At 42.5% G+C, this 19,859-nt stretch overlaps 1 protein-coding gene across 1 annotated transcript in view; it reads left to right on the top strand.

Moving 5' to 3' along the window:
* Nucleotides 1–19,859, top strand: part of BZW2 (basic leucine zipper and W2 domains 2) — a 54,173-nt gene that overhangs the window by 16,310 nt on the left and 18,004 nt on the right. The window contains exons 5-8 of the mRNA XM_065399169.1: nucleotides 9,004–9,139; nucleotides 14,279–14,388; nucleotides 17,286–17,456; nucleotides 17,845–17,991. Coding sequence (XP_065255241.1) covers nucleotides 9,004–9,139; nucleotides 14,279–14,388; nucleotides 17,286–17,456; nucleotides 17,845–17,991 — 564 coding nt within the window. The remainder of the gene's footprint in view (nucleotides 1–9,003; nucleotides 9,140–14,278; nucleotides 14,389–17,285; nucleotides 17,457–17,844; nucleotides 17,992–19,859) is intronic.

The following is a 19,859-nucleotide window of genomic DNA, read 5'->3' as shown; positions in this document are numbered from 1 at the left end:
AAGTTTTAGGTGTTTAGGAGGCTTTGAGTGCATGTCTGTGACATGGTAAGAGTTGTTATTGTATTTGCTTATTTTAGACTTCAGTGAATGTGGTGGCCGTGTTTTGAATTGTGGCATTTACTGCATTACAGCAATCCAAAACCTGAAGAAATCTGTCAAGAAATGTTTGGACTTATTAATTCTAGTCAGAATTAATATATAAAATATATTGTAGGTTAATGGTTGGAATAATAAAACTGTGGCCAGTGCTGATGTGTGTATAACCTCTCCTGAGGTTAAAATACCTCCATTTAATAAAAATGAGCAAGAATATGGAATACTGTTCCAAGTATTAAATATCATGCAAAGAAAAAGTGAGGAAGTGTCTTTCTGATGTCAAACTGACTGCCTTTTACAAATACTGTGGCTTAGGGATATTGGCTCTTATTTGCACATTCTTGCTAGTTCATGAGGCTATTTTTATAGTTGTGGTCCATATACCTTTTAACTGATGCTGATTGCTTAGTGCATCACTCATTGTTGAACTAAATTTACCTCTGTTCCCCACACAAATCTGACGTTCTTGCTGTTAATTATTATAATCATTGACATAAGAAATGTTGACTCATTGCATTCAAATTACAGAAAGCGTTCTGCATATTTAACAAAGGAATACCATGTCAATTCAAACTGCCTCTTCTTTTTAACTTGCTTTGTAATTTGCTTCACTTTGAGTTTTGTGCATTTTTAAGAGAGCATATTCCACAATCGTGCCACTTACAGATTGTGGTCAATACAAAGTAATTTGAGGCTTTATCAATCCATTAGCCCATTTGTTGACAAAGTAGCTACCTAAAGTGGATTGCTGGTGTTCTAGCACATGTGAACTGGTACCAATCCCATCTCCAGTGGCAAGTAACTCAGCTGAAATAAGAATTATAGTTGGCACTAATAGTCACCCTTGTCAGCAATGTCAGCAGAGATTCCAACACTTAACTGGGTGTGGAAATATTATTCTTACCATTCATGGTGGCTGTTTGATATTAGGGTTGAAGCATGTTGTCAGAGCCCTGGTGGAAATCTTGCACTGCTGCTCCCTAAAATTGTGTATTACTGGAGGATATTAGGACTGCAAATCTGGCTATTTTTGCTTACCCCAGATTAACAAATAAGACTTACTTTTCAGCCATACTTCCGCAGGCTATGGTCTTCTCAGATCTCACAATTTAATTAGATATCAGGCTGGGGTAGATTAGTACTTGGATGAAAGATCTCAAGAGCCTACTCTGGTGCTGCATAGTTAATAGGCTATAAGCCTGGGGTGGGCAAACTTTTTAGCCTGAGGGCCACATCGGGGTTCCGAAACTGTATGGAGGTCTGGGTAGGGAAGGCTGTGCCTCCCCAAACAGCCTGGCCCCTGCCTCCTATCCTCCCCCTCCCACTTCTCACCCCCTGACTGCCTCACTCAGAACCCCTGACCCATCCAATCCCCCCTGCTCCTTGTCCCCTGAGCATAGACGCCGACTTCCGCTGTTCCCGGTGGGTGCTCAACCCCTTCCCCCCGCCCCCATTCCACCCCAAGTCCCCGCCCCTGCCCCGCCTCTTCTCTGCCTCCTCCCCTGAGCGCGCTGCGTCCCTGCTCCTCCCCCTCCCTCCTGGAAAGTCTTAAGCTGTTTGGCGGCGGGAAGCGCTGGGAGGTAGGCGGAGGAGCGGGGACATGGCGCACTCTGGGGAGAGGGAGCGGGGGGTAAGGGGAGCTTGGCTGCCAATGGGTGCAGAGCACCCACTAATTTTTCCCTGTGGGTGCTCCAGCCCCAGAGCACCCATGGAGTCGGTACCTGACCGCCCCCCTCCCAGGACCCCACTCCCTATCCAACACCCCCTGCTCCCTGTCCCCCACTTTGTTCTTTTTTGTGCACCTATGCTGCAAGTAGGCACCATCCAACACATAGAGTAATTCAGTTTAAGGGCCATTGTGGTAGTATTAGGAAGACACGAGAAGTGATGCCTTGAAGATACCATAAGAAATGGTTTGTGACTGTCCCAGCAATGAAGTTGATACTCTGGCAGTTACATCATCCAATTTAGAGTGTTCAGGTAGTGCTGGTGGAAAGTTCCACTAAGGTAAGAGACAGTCATGCTGAAAATCGGGGCCAGACCAGCAGTCTCACTTTACTCAAGCAGGTGGTATTTGGGGAATTTTTTAATTTTTTTTTTTTTAAGGTGATATTGTCTCAGATGGCAATTTGCACTCTAGTGCTTGCTTTCACTGGGTCATATTTTATTTCTTCCTGTTCATAATTATTACAAAAGATCATTGATAGTCCTGTGAACCTTGAGAAGCATTTCCCTTTCATGTCTGCTTTTGGCTTTCAAATCTTATTGTAAAAGAAGGGAGACTTAAAAAACAGGATTTTTTTTATAAGGACTTTCTCCTAATTGCGTAAGTATGCCACAGATTTCAGTAGCAATTTCTCTCTGATGAGCAATTTTTAATCTAGACTTTTATTTCATGCAAGGAATTTCAAAAATTGTTGGAAAGCATGTCCTCGCACAGTGACTAAATTTGCTAACCCTCTACTATTAATATTGTCAGTTAAAGTTCATGCCAGTAGTTCACAGATCCTATATGTAAATGGACAACATGGTGAATTGTCACAACCCAAATAAGAGAGACAAGGTGGATGAGGTAATAGCTTTTATTGGACCAGCTTCTGTTGGTGAGAGAGACAAGCTCTCAAGCTTCCACAGAGCTCTTCCTCCGGTCTGGGAAAGGTACTCTGAGTGTCACAGCTAAATACAAGGTAGAACAGATTGTTTAGCATAAATAGTTAACACATATTTCAAAGGACCATTCAAGGTGAGGTGGCCTGTTAACATCCCTCCAGTCATGGAAGCAGGGGAGGGAGGGAAGAAGGCAGGGGAGGAAGAGTGGGATTGTTTGTGGGTTACAGATTGTTGTAATAAGCCATAAATCCAGTATCTCTTTTCAGTCCATGATTTTTAGTGTCTAGCAAAGTTATGAATTTAAGCTCTCAGGCACGTATTTTGAAAGTGTTGTGCAGGTTTCCTTTGAGGATGAGGACTGATAGGTCCACTATAGAATGATTGCTTTGTGAAAAGTGTTCACCCACAGTTTGTGGTGTTTTTTTGTCTTTTATCATTTTATTATTATTTTATCATAGTTGTTGTTCAGGCATTTAGTGCACTGTATGAGGTACACCACATGTTGTGATAGGCATGTGTAGGACCCATAGATCTTGAAAGGTGAGAGGTGTTGATCATTGTAGTGTTGAAGATATGTTTGCAAGTTTTGCATCTGTTGTTCTGGCAGGTCTGGCACTGCTTCGAGTTAGTGTGTCCTAGTCTGTGGGGAGCTTGCTTCTGATGAGCTTGGAGAGGTGGGAAGTTGTTTAAAGGCCAGAAGAGGGGTTCAGGAAATATTTCTTTCAGGATGGGGTCCCCATCAAGTATGGGTTGTAGTTGTTTGATGATACCCTGTATGGGTTCCAGTGTGGGATGGTAGATAACTAAGGGTGTGCAATCAGAGGGGTTTTATTTCCGTATTGAAGTAGGTTCTCTCGGGGTATTTGGATGGCCTATTCCATGATGTGATCTACTTCTCTGGCGGAGTGTCCTTGTTTGGTGAAGGTGGTTCTAAGTGTTTTAAAGTGTATATCCCAGACTTCCTCTTCGGAGCATATTATGTGGTATCTGAGGGCCCGGCTGTAGATAACAGATTTCTTTGTGTGTTGGGGTAGTTACTAGATCTATGAAGGTAGGTGTGGTGATCCATGGTTTTCTTGTGTATAGTTGTCTGTAGGGTTCCATTACTGAAGCTGATCATGGCGTCCAGGAAGTTGATGCTAGTGTGGGACTGTTCCATAGAGAGTTTAATGGACAGGTGATGGTTGTTGAAGTTGTGGTATAAGCCTAAGTTAACTTACTACAGTTAAGGTAATGCCTAGGAATCTGAGGAATCCTAGGAAAGCACTCGGGGCCAAATCCTGCTCATTTTACTCATGTAGGGATTCCTACTGAAGTCAGCGGGACAACTCCTGTATAAAACAAACAGGATTAGCCCCATATGCATGTACATGCATTAGCCTGATGTTCTTGTATCTATCAGTAAAGCATAATCAAAGATATATAGTAGATATATAATATATATATCTTTATATAAATATACAGTAGATATAAATGGTTCAGCCTTGCAGCATTCTACTTGCTGGCTATCTTACATAACTTTTTTCAAGGCTAAGGAAATATATTTTTCTCCATTATAAACATCATGCTTAAGGGCAGATGTGTAGATTTTTGTACTTGCACCTGTAAATGTTAATGAGGCGTACAGGAGTATGTGCAAGTAGTGAGATATGGTACAAGGAACTTTGGTCATTTTTCCTTTTTCCCTAATGAAAGTAATTGCTTGAAACTATGTAGAAGGATACCAGAAAGGTGGCTTGCTGAGAGATCAAATATGGATTAGGCATAAGATGCTGTGCAGAACAGAACTGACACAATCATGGGATATTGTAGGAAGCTTGCTGTGCTTCTCTGTGGATATGTAAAGTGCTTTATTTTGCAATGCTGACAAGTATTTTTAAAACAATTCTGTGAATTTTAAAGCAATAACACACTTTATTAGTTTATCAGGAAGTGGGGTTATTCAGGAATAACTGCACTTTGTAGGTGGATGGAGGCATTTAGTCTTCTCAACCTTTGTGCTTTTCCAGATTACAAGAGAAGTCCATATACCTTTTTGTTTACATAGGATATGTGTGGATATCTTGTACTGCACAGAACTTCACTTTAGGTTTAAAAGAAACAAAGAAAAATTTAAAATGTCTTGTAACACAGCACAATAGACCTGATCCTGGGTCCATTATGCACTTAAAACTCCCACTGAAATAAGTAGGAGTTTTAGATGTGCTACGAATATAGTACTGGAGTCAGTCATACTTCTTATTTTCATATTGGGAACCAATTTGCATTCAGAACCAAATGCAGTAATAGACAAGCGATGCTATCAGTAGGTTATAAACCACTTAGAACCCAGTGGGAGGTTCAGAACTATTCTGAAATAACTTGGGCGTTTTGTGACTCCCCAACAGAGATTAGTAACAGTGTTAGTAAAGGAAGAGCTCTTAAAGTAATCAGCAATGAAAATCTGTAATAACAGCTTAGATCTGAATATCTTGGTTTTTTAATTGTTCCTAAGTGGGTTAATTAAAGATTTTGAAGTTTTTCCTTAATACTTAATTAAGGCTGCATTTTGCAACTAAATGAGGATTGTATAATAATACCCTGGAACTAAGAAAATGATCCTGTACATAAGCTTCTCAGAGCTATCTTTTTAAAACTTTATTAGTTCAAATATTCTTATAGCATCAACAGTATATTAGACATTTGCAGGCAGGAAGGCAAGGTCCCTGCCCCAAAGATATTATATTGAAATGTAATAAACTTAAAGAACTTTTTAATTAGAACCTGTCCCAAAAGACCTTTTGTAAGAAGAAATTTTGGTTGGGGGTGGAGTCTGAGAAGAAACAGGAAACACCTTAAACACTATTATGTGACTTCAAATCTTGCAATAACCTTTAAAGAAATGCTAAAGTTCAATTTGTAGATTTCTGAAATTCAGAAGGATTGATAAATGTTAATGGTGTAGGTTTTTAATACCATTATATGTGATTTTTTTTTCCTATGGAAAGAGATGTAATAAAGTTTTTTCCCTGTGTCATTTTTCATATGTTTGTGAAAAAGTGTTTCTGAATAATACCAATGTGTTCCTATTATTATTAGTGCTTTGGTAGTTGAAGATGTTTCTGCTCCCTTTATAATCTCCCTCTCTGTGTAGCCTATAGGAGTGTAGAACTCTGCTGCCAGTAGTAGTGGCTTTAAAAATAGCAGCTTTTTGCCCAGAATTCAGACCTGATGTGAATGGGTGCAACATCATTGAATTTGTCCCAGGGATTTTTATGGGTCACATACACAACAATGCAAGCGGCACATCAAGAGTAGGATGGTCAAAAATTAATACTGGTTTGAAGTGCTAAAATAGTGAATGCACTCAATTTGGCTACCAATAGGTGTACGTAATCCTTCTTATTTATTTGCCAAAATGGGGACCAAAGAGATGGGTGATGTAGCAGGAAAAGCAAATAACTGTAGGGGGAAACTAAAGATGCCGCCCTCTTACTAACAACTTTGCTGGCAGTCTCAAACTGGAAGGTCTGAATTACTTTCACTGTCTCCAGGTCACATTTCAGGTAGCACATTTATAGGCTTGGATAAAGAAGACTTAGGTCCCCACGGCCATCAGTCAAATAATTTGTACTGGCATTACATTGGAATATTTTAAAAATAGATTTCAGCTTTCACACTAAATGTTCTGGCTCCTGAGAGTTTTGACCCTGGCCATTATTTTACCATTGGCATTTCCCTGCGTGCTTACAGTCTGAACAGTTTGAGCTCTATATAAAGAATATTAATAGGTCTCCTGGATGTCAGTGTTCCTGTGGCTATTAATCATAATTCACGGTTACAGTAGATTAAACAAAGGCAATTAAAATGCACATTTTAGATCGGTACTATAAAATATAAATCCCATTTTTCCCTGACCTGGATCTATTGGTTTTGATAACGTTCTTTAAATAACTTTTCCTGCTAACCAATTAGCTGCCGTGTTAAGCTGGAATCAGTCTGCACCTTCTTTGGAAAAAACAGCATAGCCAAGTATTTTCTTACCCATATATTTATAAATCTTCTAGACCTCTTCATCCCAGATTTTCTTATGTTTTCTGTTTGAGTCACAATTTGGCAGAAAGAATAAAATTACACTTGAGATTTTGTTTTCAATTCATATTTCTTTTAAGCTAAAATAGCATGGTGCAAGCAATTGGCAGATGCCCGCTAAAAAGCCAGATGATGGATTTCCTTTGGTTGAAGCATTTAGGGCCTGTGCAAACTATAATTTAAAGCTATATTACATAATCACTACGGTGTGAATGAGGAGAGCTTCATTTTTGAGCTTAGTTATTTGCAAGACATGATGGCTTTTTAAAAACCATATTTTACGAGTGATCTTGAATTTTAAAATGTCACTATATTGAGACAGCTTATATTTAACAGGAAACTTCTTGGCGAGGGTGACAATGAATTTATTGTCAGCAGGAAGGTACAGGAGCAAACTTGGTATTCTGCTTTAGTCACATGGATATCAGATACATTTAAGAGGTAATGCCCCTGATTTGGAGATAGGATAAGAAAATGTGCATGCTAGTGTGGGCTGCTCTTTATCACTTCAGTGGCTATCTCCACAGGCTGTATGTACTGTATCAGTGGGGGAGAAAGGGCCATGACAGCGGTAAGGAGTAGGGTCAAGGGTTGGTAGCTGGATATGAAGATCAGTTAGAGAAATGCCAGTATTTTTATAAATCGATAATGATATCCTAAATTCTTGTTTTTTCTCCTGCTGAATGAACTTGCTTCTGATGGAATCTATATTTTGCAGGAAGTGAGTTTTCCATTGGTAGGAACTGTTTTTAGCCACTCCTGTCCCCCCAAACCGTCTGGTTTAACAAACATGACATGTTTTGCCCTGGGAAGAAGTTATTTTGCACAGCTTGGATGGGAGATGATAAACTGCATAGTAAAATTAAACAAAATGAAAAATATTCATATATAAAATGGGGAAGTACGTTAAAGGAAATTAAAAGTAAATGTAACACCCAGATAGGTTTATACAGTACTTGGACTCCAGGTCACACAAAGGGTTTGTAATTGCATATCTGAAACCACCTGATAATAAACAGTAATTTTTAGAGACCCAAGAGATGTAAACTTGACTGTATTTTCTCTGAACAGGTCAAATCTTCTTTTGCTTCACACAGCAGGGAAGCTTGTATTTTCTTCTCAAACCAATTTGCTGCCTTACTGTAATTAGTACTGGGAATGATGAGGTCTCAGCAGCAGCAGCTTACATTCCTGCATTTCCTTTGTCAGCTTTATCAAGAATATCAGTATTGCTTAAGTTAAGAAATTATTTTGAATTTCAGCTAAGAGAGAATCTGTTGTAATTGCATTCCCTGCCCCCAGTCTCCATAGGGAGAACTAGAAGCTCTCATATTTCTGTGTTCTCTTAGCATGCTTGATACTTTTGATGAGTCGGTAAAGGAATTGCAACTGTAGGGCCTGATCCAAATCCCACTGAAGTCATCAGTGGAAAGACTCTGATTAGCCAAATGAAGTCAATAGAAAGACTCTGCTAAAAGCATCCCATTGACTTCAATGGTCTATGGATCAGGTCCTTAATGAGAAACCATCCTTGACTTTAAACGCTGAAAGACAGATCTGTCACTCTTACTCAAGTGAGGTAGTGCCTTACCCTGTGAGTGATTTTTATATTCTTCAGTGAGATGATCTATGGCAGCGTTTCTCAAACTAGGGTCTGCGGACCCCTGGGGGCAGGGGCAGTGTGCAGAGACACCCTGGCCGCCCCGCCTAGGAGCTGCTGCCAGACAGATGTGCCGGTCGCTTTCGGGAGCCACCCAAGGGAAGTGTTGCCCATCCGGAGCCCACACCCCTCACCCCCTCCCGCACCCCAACCACCTGCCCCAGTCCAGAGCCTGCACACCACACCCAAACTCCCTCCCAGAGTTTGCACCCCTTCCCGCACCCAAACTCCCTCCCAGAGCCCACACCCCTTTGTCAGCTTTATCAAGAATATCAGTATTGCTTAAGTTAAGAAATTATTTTGAATTTCAGCTAAGAGAGAATCTGTTGTAATTGCATTTCCTGTAAGTGTGGCAATGTCTGGTGCTAAACTCTTCAGGTCAGATTCTGTTATGGTTCTGGTGAGTAGCACTTCACTCCACTAGCATTCCCATTGACTTCAATGGGACTCTTTGAGAAGTAAGGGGTTCATAATCTGACCCTTAATGTTCTTTATGACACATTGTCATTCTCTGTTGTAACTGTATAATGGCTCAGATATACCTGTTTGTCTGATCTGATCCACAGCTCCTGTTGTTCCTTAAAGCCTTTTCTGAAACAGAGCAGACAAAGTTGGCAATGCTCACTGGGATCCTGTTAGCCAATGGAACACTTCCTGCCATCATATTGACAAGTCTTTTCACTGACAACATTGTCAAAGAAGGTAAGTGTTTTGTGTGGCGTGCTTTTTATTTTTAATGTTTTTTTTTCTGATTTTAGCTTTAATAGCTTTGGGGAGAAATGTATTTTGTAGCACATACGTTAATATTCGAGACAAGGTGGGTGAAGTAATATGTTTTTTAATGTGCTAACTTCTGTTGGTGAAAGAGACAAACTTTTGAACTCCACAGAGCTTTTCTTCAGATGAACAATTGGGGTCTCTGATATCCTGGGACCGTCACAGCAACAACTACACTGCAAATAACATACATTAATAATGCCTCCCCCTCCCAAAAAAAAAAGAAAAGCTAGCCCTGCACAGCAGGGTGAGACACCTCACGCCAACCATCATGGCAGACTCTAAACAAGTGGTTCCCAATCTGTGGGGTGTGCCCCTCTTAAGGAGGCATGGAGGAACATTTGAGGGGGCACAGTGGGGCCTGGGCCAGTCCTCGGGAGGTGGGGGGAGGAGGAGGAAGCACCACCCAGCTCCGCTCTGCCCCCAGCACTCCCCAGCCGCAGCTCCAGCCTCAACCCCTGACCACAGCTCCAGACCCAGATGACTCCAGCTGCAGTTCTGGCTGCAGCTCCGCTCCCGGCCCCAGCCCCGGCTCCAGCCCTGGCTGGGGCTCTGGCCCCACTCCTGGCCAGAGCTCCCGGGGGGACGTGGACAAAGTCCATTATGGGTAAGGGTGGGCTCATGACATAAAAAGTCTGGGGACCACTGCTCTAAACCCTCAGGGTTTAAACCCTGCCTGACCTGTGACTGACTCATCCCCCTGATTGATGAGCATAATTGTTGCCTGTTCTGTCTGGGGGAGAGAGACATCCCTGGTAGATAGGTGCTTGGTATGCAAATCCTTCTCCTCAAGGACTCACAAGTCTATGGAGGTGCAGCTCACCTGGCAGTCGGCATCAGCCAGCAGACTTCCTGAGCAGGTAACCCATGACAAATCATGAATGGTCCCTGCAGATATTCCGTCATTAGGGAACCTCCATAATACTTGTTTGTTACCAGAGACAATGCCAAGTGTGAGAACTTTTGCTCCAGATGGGGTCTAACTGTAGGATTATTGCCAGATGAAGTGTAAGGGAGGCCTGCTCTATGCCTGTCTCTGATTCCCTTGATACCCAGAGTGATTTCCAAGATCAAAAGGTTATTCTTTTAGCTTATATTGGCTGAGGCAGTTTTGGCTGATGTACCTATTACAGATGACCATCAGTCCCGGATCCAGCTCCCAGACTGTCCAGACCTGATCTCTCAGCCCCATGGCCAGATGCTCAACCCAGACCCATAGTCACCGCATTTGGTAGCATGGCTGTTGGCTGGCTGAGTACCATGGACAGGGACTGCTTCCTATAGGTCAAGGAAATCCTGATACAGAGAGAAAAACATCCACCTGAAAAACTTTCTAAATAGAAAAGGTTCTCAATAAGGGCAGTCCAACATGGTCTGGACCCTGTCCAGGCCCCAATACCAAGATCCTTGGCTACTTATTGCATTTAAAGCAGGCCAACCTTTTGTTCATCTCTATTAAGGGCACTCTCTGTAACCCAATACATCTCGCTGTGTTACCATCTGGTTGGTGTACCTTTACCATAAAACATAAAGGCTGCAACATGGAGCAGCCCACTGACCTTTCTCAAATGCTATGCCTTGGACTTAGCTGTAAGGCCAACTTCAGGAGAGCAATACTTCAATCACTGTTAGATACAGCTGAAATTCCTCATTTCCCACCATCCTGAGTGGATCAACACAGACCCATACTCGAAGAAGAAAGAACAGTTACCCTGTAGTAATGGCGTTCTTCAAAGTGGTGTTAGTGTGGATTCCCAGACCTGCCCGCCATCCCCACTTTGATTCCTCAGCAAACAAAGTCTTTGATATATGAAGGAAGGTCACGGCCACTCTGCCCTTTATGTCCTTGCATGGGAGCACAAAGAGGTACAGTGCACATATGTGACCCCGGTGGACACTCCTATTAAAAAAATCTGAACTCTCATGCACCTACAATGGGATCCATAGTGTTACATCACCTTGGAGTACCACAGCCAATGTAGGGTAAGTAACTGTTCTTTCAATCTTATGGTGCATTGTGATCTTTCTTCTGCTTTGGAGACTTAATATTTTTCCAGATGCTTTTTTTTTCTTCACATTTGTTTCTCTGTGAATGTGGGTTTCCCATCATAACTCATAACTCATGTATTAGCAATGTTGTACTTTTTTTTTTTTTACAAAAGTATTTTTTTGAATGAATCAGTGTTCACTGCAATGTATTGCAACTGTTCAAAGCAGCTCTGAGTGGAACATGTTCTCCTTTACAGCATGCTAACCCTCATCACATTTGTTTTCTAAATGCCACAGAAAGAAAGGCCACAGCTGCAGCCCTGCTCTGCCATCACCCACAACTTTCACAATGGGAATAAATCTAGGAGAAAATTCAAACAAAAGCACTAATCTATGTTTTAGAGTAATGGCCTGTAGTGCTTTTAAATGACAGCCTGTGTTAGTTACAGGAACACAAGAGGCATCTGGAAACATAAAAGCTTAGGATTTATTTTTACCTTGAACTACAAATGCTGAATTTCAAATTAATGTTGAAGGATACAATTTTTATGCCCTGCATAAATCCAGAGCAAAAAACCTTACATTATGAACCCATATTCTTAGGCATTTTAAACTTTTGACAGCTCCTTACTTATTCCTAGTGCTTTTGGTTCTTGGCATATATTTGCCCAAAAACTTCCATGTTTTTTCTGTTGCTTTTTGCAGCCAGTCAGCCTTTTGCTGTTGCACACTATTGATCTGTTCCATACAGTGAAGTATCATGTGGCCCAAGTAGCTGCTGTGAGGTATCAGACTTTCAGTAGAAAAGATGTGTTTAAAGCAATAGCTATGCCAAAAGGCATTGCTGTATGAAAAGTCCTTATGGTAACAAAGTGGAATGTTTCCCTCACCTGAGTTTACTAGAATGTTGTATTGTATAGCGAGTGGTATGTATATAGACCAGGGGCAGGCAAACTTTTTGGCCTGAGGGCTGCATCGGGTTTCATAAATTGTATGGAGGGCGGTTGGGAAGGGGGTCGTGGCCCGGCCCCCACCTCCTATCTGCCGCCCCCCCCGGACCCCAGCCCCATCCACACACCCCCGCTCCCTGTCCCCTGACCGCCCCCAGATCCCCGCCGCCCCATCCAACCTCTCCTCTCATTCCAGATGGCTCTCCAGGGACCCCTGCCCCATCCAACCACCCCTTCTCCCTTTCCTCTGACTTCCCCCAGAACCCCTGCCCCTGACTGCCCCCAGCCGCCCCATCCAACCCCCACTCCTTCCTGACTAGCCCCCCCGGGACCCCTGCCCCCAATCAACCCCCTGTTCCCCCCCAACCACCCCGACCCCTATCCACACCACCACCCCGAACTCCCCTGCCCTCTATCCAACCCCCCTGCTCCCTGCCCCCTTACCGTGCTGCCTGGAGCACTGGTGGCTGGCGGCGCTACAGCCACCACCGCTACCACGCAGCACAGAGACCGGGTCAGGCTGGGCTCTGCAGCTGCACTGCCCCAGGATCTCACAGCCCCGCCGCCCAGAGCATTGTGCCGGCGGCGGAGCGAGCGAGCTGAGGCTGCGGGGGATGGGGGGGCAGCGGGGGAAGGGCCGGGGGCTAGCCTCCTGGGCCAGGGCAGGATGGTCCCGCGGGCCGTAGTTTGCCCACCTCTGATATAGACTGTGTATAATGAATTCTAACTATAAATGACTTGCGTTGTCTTTTATACAAATTCAGTTATAGATTTGGAATGCATAATTTTTTTAAACTTTGGTAGAGTGAGCTGTGGTTAAAAATGAACTATTTTGCAGATACATAATCATAGGCATGCATTGTTCTTTAAATCTTGTGTTAGTCAAACACACTCTTTCTCACTGCTGAATAGTCAGAGGCTATGTAACTGTATTTTTGCTTCATGTCAGTTTCAACTTGACACACAAATATAAAAGTAAAATGCAAAGTAAAAAGTTTTAGGCCTGATGCTGAGAGGTGTTGAGCATTTGCAGTTCCATTTAGCACTTGTCTCATGCTCATGCCCCACAGCCAACATTCCACTAAGCAAGATTGGAAAAACTGCCATAGCAATGTCATTGAAAATCATGCATGCTATTTTTCTCTTTGGGGATGCTCAGGGAATAATCTTTTCAGAAGATAGTTTGATTCGCTACAAATGAAAAGAGAGAAAATGAGCATCTGTAAATTAGCAAAGAACAACTAAGTCATGCTCGCTTCCTACCTAGCTATGTCCTATTTTCATTTTAAAACCAGCTGATTTTGAGGTGAGGGAGAAGATGATGAATACCTGGGAACAGGGTGGGGCAGCTGTTGTTTGTTTTTATGATGTTAGCACCCAGGAGCTGTAGTCACGGACCAGAACCCCATTGTGCTAGGCATTGTGCAAACACAGAACAAAAAAAGGTCATTAAAGTTACCTGTAAAAAACCTATGCAATTTCAAAGAGAATGCACTCCTACTTTAAGCTATTACATAAGTGTTTTGAATAGCTACAATCCCATGATGATTCTAGATACAGGAACACAGAAGAAAAAATAATATATACTCTATATTTTTTCCTTACACTAAGCTAAACGATGTACAAAGGAAGTAGTGTTGTTTGGTTTATGATAATAAAGCACTACTGTATAACTCTGGAGGGTTTTCATCAGGTTTCCTCCAGTGCATATTTTAATTTCTTTCAAATTATTTAGACAGTGAAGTATCCTTCTACTTAAACTGATTCTCTATCTAAATCTGTCAAAATTAATTTGTTTTTTTTTAATCATTGATATATTCTATAAATGAAAACAAGACCAATTCCAAGAAAAACAATGGGGGAAATCTGAATGGCCCAATGCAGATAGAAAAACAGCATGTTTGAAAGTACTTGTGAACTTTGCAGAGTAATTCAGAAAAATAAGATTGCATTTAAAATAAAAATAATCTAAACACAAACTGTAAATGCTTATTATCTTTGACAAAGAATCCACAGAACACATAATCTTGCTTTCTACCTAGTTTGTTAAATCTCTTAAGCATTGCTAATTCATTCAAAAAGTTGCTGAAGTGTGTGTTCTTGTTTACTTTATTTTCTTAAATAGGAATTGCAGCATCTTTTGCTGTAAAGCTTTTCAAATCATGGATGGCAGAAAAAGATGCCAATTCAGTTACCTCCTCTTTAAGAAAAGCCAGTTTAGACAAGCGATTGCTAGTAAGTACCATGTATTTTCTGGGAGTTTTTGTTGTTTGTTTTAGGAAGAGGAGGATATATAAGGCAGATGCTACTTTGTCATAAATGTTAATTCCTACTAATGCTCCCCAAAAAAACCTGACATATTTTGAATCACATCAATAATGTTAGAGCTACTGTCCCTGCATCATTGTTAAAGAATCAGGTCCTGTAATTTTTTTCCAATCCACTTTTGTTTTTCCATGTCAGAAAGCCTTCTGGAAGACTGAAGAATATAGTTTAAGAAGCCAGAGAATTAATTAACTTTTATTTGTTACTGTCCACTGAAACTCTGGTAACAGAGTATAAATAACAAGTATGTGTATATTTGGGGCTTTTATTTTATTGACGTAGTTTGGTAGTTGCACAAAACCATGAGTGAAGCAACAGTGGTTTATGAAATTATTATACTCTTGAAAATGAATTATTGCTCTATAATTTAAAATAAAATTTGTGAAATAGTGTTAGGATATCATCATAAAGTGAATACAAGACTAAGCATTTTGGTAGAGTCAGTGGTTCTAAAATGATAGCTGCAGAACCACTAGGAGCAGTGTGTGGTCAGGCCAATGGCCTTGTGGTTCATGCATATAATTCTTGGATCATAGCAACAGCCTGAAGTGTTGAGAATTGTGGGTTCCTGGGAAGAAATAGTAGATTCTTGCTGTCTAATGTGCAGGTCTCTTCTTGCATTTGCCTGAAGACTCCTAGATTCATAGATTATAAAGATGGATTATCTAGGGTTACCATATGTCCGGTTTTTCCCGGACATGTCCGGCTTTTCGGCAATCAAACCCCCGTCCGGGGGGAATTGCCAAAAAGCCGAACATGTCCGGGAAAAATACCGGCCGGGCACTTCCTCTCCCGCGGCTGCTCTGCTCCTTCCCTGACTCAGACTTCGGCTCTGTTTAAGAGCCAAGCTGCCCAAGCCAGCGCTACCGGCTTCGGGCAGCCCCCGTGCCTCCGGACCCCGAGCCGCCGGCCGGGCACTTCCCTTCCCGGGCTCCAGCTGCTCTGCTCCGGTGGCGCAGGGTCCGGAGGCAAGGGGGCTGCCCGAAGCCGGTAGCGCTGGCTCGGGCAGCTTGGCTCTTAAACAGAGCCGAAGTCTGAGTCAGGGGAGGAGCAGAGCAGCTGGAGCCGGGGAGGAGAAGTGCCTGGCCGGCGGCTGGGGTCCGGAGGCATGGGGGCTGCCCGAAGCTGGTAGCGCTGGCTCGGGCAGCTTGGCTCTTAAACAGAGCCGAAGTCTGAGTCAGGGGAGGAGCAGAGCAGCTGGAGCCGGGGAGGAGAAGTGCCCGGCCGGGGGCACAGGGTCCGGAGGCATAGGGGCTGCCCGAAGCCCGAGCGCTACCGGCTTCATGGTTTGCCGGGCAGCCTCCAGACCCTGCGCCCCCGGCTGGGCGCTTCCCCTCCCGGGCTCCAGCTGCACTGGGGAAGCGCCGGCCGGGGGCGCAGGGTCTGGAGGCTGCCCGGCAAACCGTAAAGCCGGTAGCGGTCGGGCAGCCCTTTTCGCGTGGCTGGGAGGGAGGAGGGGGAGTTAGGGAGGGGACTTTGGGGAAGGGGCGGGGAAAGGGCGGAGTTGGGGCGGGGCCGGGGTTGGGAAAGGGGCGGAGCCAGGGCCTGTGGAGTGTCCTCTTTTTTTATTTTTTAAATATGGTAACCCTAGATTATAAATCTGACTTTCTGCATAACACAGACCAGAGAGTTTCACCCAGTAATCCCTGCTTCTAGCCCAATATACAACTAAACTAGAGCATATCTTTCTGTACAGACCTCAAATCTTGATTTTAAAAAGTCCAAATGATTGAAAAAATGTACCATATTCTTGGAAATCTGTTCCAATAAATAATTACCGACATAGTTAAAAAATAAAATAATTTTTTTCTGTATTATTTCCAGTTTGAACATTGCTATCTTCAGCTTTTAGCCACTGGAATGTATAATGCTTTTGTCTGCTAGATTAAAAGGCTTCAGTATCAAATGATATCTCCTGTGTAGGTACTTGTAGATCAAGATAGATAAGTAAATAGATTGTGCTCCTTCAGTGTCTGTTGTAAGGCCTGTTTTCCAGATCATGGATCATTCTTTCAGACACTGGGAACTGGTGTGTAAATAACTGCCATCGTGGCCCTGACAAGATGAGGTGCTAGTTGTAGTAGCAGACTTGGAAGTTGCCATCTGGTTTTTTTCATAGTTCGAGTCTCATAATTCACAGGTCTGCTATTGCTGTGAATTATATGGGCTGAATGATGCCACCCCTGTGAATGAGTTATTTTAATGGTGTGCTGTCTATTAAATGCAGTAATTTTCCCTATTTGTTGGATGGCTCTCAGAAATATTCCTATTTGCCTTTGTGCAGTATATGGTAAATAATACACTGATATATTCTCTCAAAATGTAAATATGTAGAAATGCTTTGTGGTCATGGTCACTGATCTTAGCATGATGGCTTTATGGTCTACATTTGTGCTCACTAGTACACAAGGCTTCTGGAACTGGGTGGGGTGGGGGAGGAAGAGAGCTTCTTTCTCATTCTGTATAATGTCTCTGATCATTTTGTTTTGAAATGTTATCTTAAACTCAAGGTTTTTTTATGAATATGCAGACTTAATATTAATTTGTAAATTACTTGTCTTTTCTTTGTATATAACCTTAAGAGTTGTAGTGTTCTCTCTCTAACCATCTCTAAAATAAGCCAATATAAAAATTAATGTGGTTTCTCCACTGAAAATGCAAACATTAATTTTCTTTTAAGTCCATTGCCAGTTATGTTTTTTCATCTTCAATTTGAGGTCCCTATGTTAATTTTTAACCAGTTCTCCTTCCTCACCATAAGCATTCTTGGTAGTTTATTTAACAGAGAAGCATTCTCTGCCTTCTAGGAACTATTTCCAGCCAATCGGCAGAACGTGGAGCATTTTGCTAAGTACTTCACGGATGCAGGGCTAAAAGAGCTCTCAGATTTCCTCCGAGTCCAGCAGTCACTGGGGACTCGTAAAGAACTTCAAAAAGAACTACAGGAACGTCTGTCTCAGGAATGTCCAATTAAAGAGGTGGGGAGAGGTTTTATTTTTTATATTCATACTGTTACCCAATTAGGCAAAGACTTAAATGAACAGTGACTATAGGGAAATATGTGTATACCCCCACAGGCTTCCTCTAGCCATCTTAGAATTATTTAATTCTGCACAAAAACATAATCACAGGGCTTCTGTGTCGTCAAGACTGGTGCTAGAATTATTTTAATTTTACATTGTACATAAAGACTTGAAAAATGAACAAGTTTTACTCTGTAGGACATTTTAAGGAAAAACCATTCCATACATGATTGCAGTTAATTCCACTTTTGTTGTCTGTTATAATCCATACCTTGGATAAAATTCTGAACTATAAATACACTAACTGTACAAACTATTGTGGGAAGTTTCTTTCTTCCACCAGGTAGTGCTTTACATAAAAGAGGAAATGAAGAGAAACGATCTGCCAGAGCCTGCAGTGATTGGACTCCTGTGGACCTGTATAATGAATGCTGTTGAATGGAACAAGAAGGAAGAGCTGGTTGCAGAACAAGCACTTAAACATCTAAAGGTGTGTATGCGTGTGCATGTGCCAGGGTTGTAAACAACAAGAAAATACTCCACAGGTGTCAGTAAACTTTTTTTTGACGTTTAAATCTGGAAGGCATAGAACCTGGTGTGACATTGATATTAAGTATTAGAACAACATCTTGCATATATGGGGAATAATGCCCTGTGCCTGCTGTATGGTGACAGTCAGCGCTTTTGGCCAAAGTACTGAAGAAGAGAAGGTGACCTCATAAGGATACAAACACTTTACAATGTGGCTGAAAAGTATTCAGAGGCATTTTAAAAAAAAACCACCAACAATATTATGGCTAGTACTCCCCAACTGAATTGGGAAGAACTGTAAAATAAATATCAGGCACTTGAATTGGGGAGGAGAGCATAATTCCACTGAAGAGTTCTGATGAACTTGTAAACTCTGAGTGTAAGGCTATGATCACCAGTCTTTTAAGACCAGCATATTTTGAGTGATGGTTGGGAAATTGCTGAACTTCCAGTTTCGTGTATGATGACATGGATCTGTGCTTTGCACACAATGCCTCTTACCTTTCCAAATCTCTAATGTTGGTTGCTCACTACTGCTGTCCCTTCTTCCTCAGTTCCTTCTCCTAAGGTTTGTATTCAGCATACACAAAGCATGTGGCTGCTTGGGGTCCTGCATCCCACATAGGTTCTGCACCTTGCATGCTGGTCATGGAGCCTTTTCCAGCTGTGGGACCAGATGGGAAGAAAAACTCAACACAATTCTCTTCCAGCAGGAAGATGCATTTTGGAGTTCCAGCAGTGACTTTATTTATCACTTTGTGGTGGTGACTGGTTTAATCACTTAGTTCATAGTTGTAGCATTGCATCTATGAGGTCAGTTTTTTTTTTTTGGTTTTTTTTTTTTAACATGGGGTGTAGTATTCATAATGCAGCTCGTGTGTTAAGGGACAACTTTCGGAATATTAACATTGGAAATAAATAGACAAGTTGTTTTTCAGTACATTGTGATGTACAAATATTGTTGTCTTGTAATCCAGTCCTGCAAAATTTACTCTCAGAAGAAGTCCTTACTTATGGGAGTAGTTCCATTGAGACCAGTGGGACCTCATGCCTGTGTAAAGGTTGCAGGCTTGGCCTGTTGATATGTACATTGACCTAAACTCACTGTCTCAACCCAGAACAGCACATTGTCTGTCCATGCTGGAAGAAGGACAGGAGGCCATGGCCGTGGTTTAATTAGGCTACAGCTTTATTCACTTAAAATATCTGGGAGTACCTGGCAACAAATAGTACAGTACAGGAAAGAGTGGGTCGGCTCCCTGCTGATCCAGACAACATGCTTGGCTGCCTTCTCACCTCCCTCTCTAGGTTTCCAGAATGTCAGATTCTTTCCTTCCTTTTTTTTCTTTTTTTTAACTGAAGTGAACAATATTTGCACTCGGTGTCCACTCCCAGACTGCCTAAGAGTGTACAAGGAGTGTCAGCCAGTCCCATAGCCTGCCTCTCCTTCCATGCCAGCTCAGGACTGCCTCACTCTGTAGGCCCAGCTGTGAACTGCCCAATACCTTGGAGGCTCCACCTGTGTGCCCAGTATACAAAGTCCACCCCACCGCTCAGTTGGCCAGTCTGCATGATTCTGAAAGTGGAAATACAAGAAAATTAGCCCTGATTCTCTACCTGTGGTCTCACATACATCCTGTATGCATTTGAATGCTATCGGCCAATTGCCTGAATCACTTTGGCCCCTGACCTTAGCAGGGCTGTAGCTGTTGCAGCCCCTATCCGGAAAAAGTGGGAACCAAATTCTTGCACTGGTAGCCCAAGGTTTGTAAGCCCCTTTTTGAAAACTGTAACCCATTGGTATGTTGTGAGGAGGGGGCCTTCCAT

Source organism: Emys orbicularis, chromosome 2 (genome assembly GCF_028017835.1).
Source record: "Emys orbicularis isolate rEmyOrb1 chromosome 2, rEmyOrb1.hap1, whole genome shotgun sequence".
NCBI classification, from domain to species: Eukaryota; Metazoa; Chordata; order Testudines; family Emydidae; genus Emys; species Emys orbicularis.
Note: the sequence above shows the minus strand (reverse complement) of the source record. Positions and strands in the feature narration are given on the sequence as shown.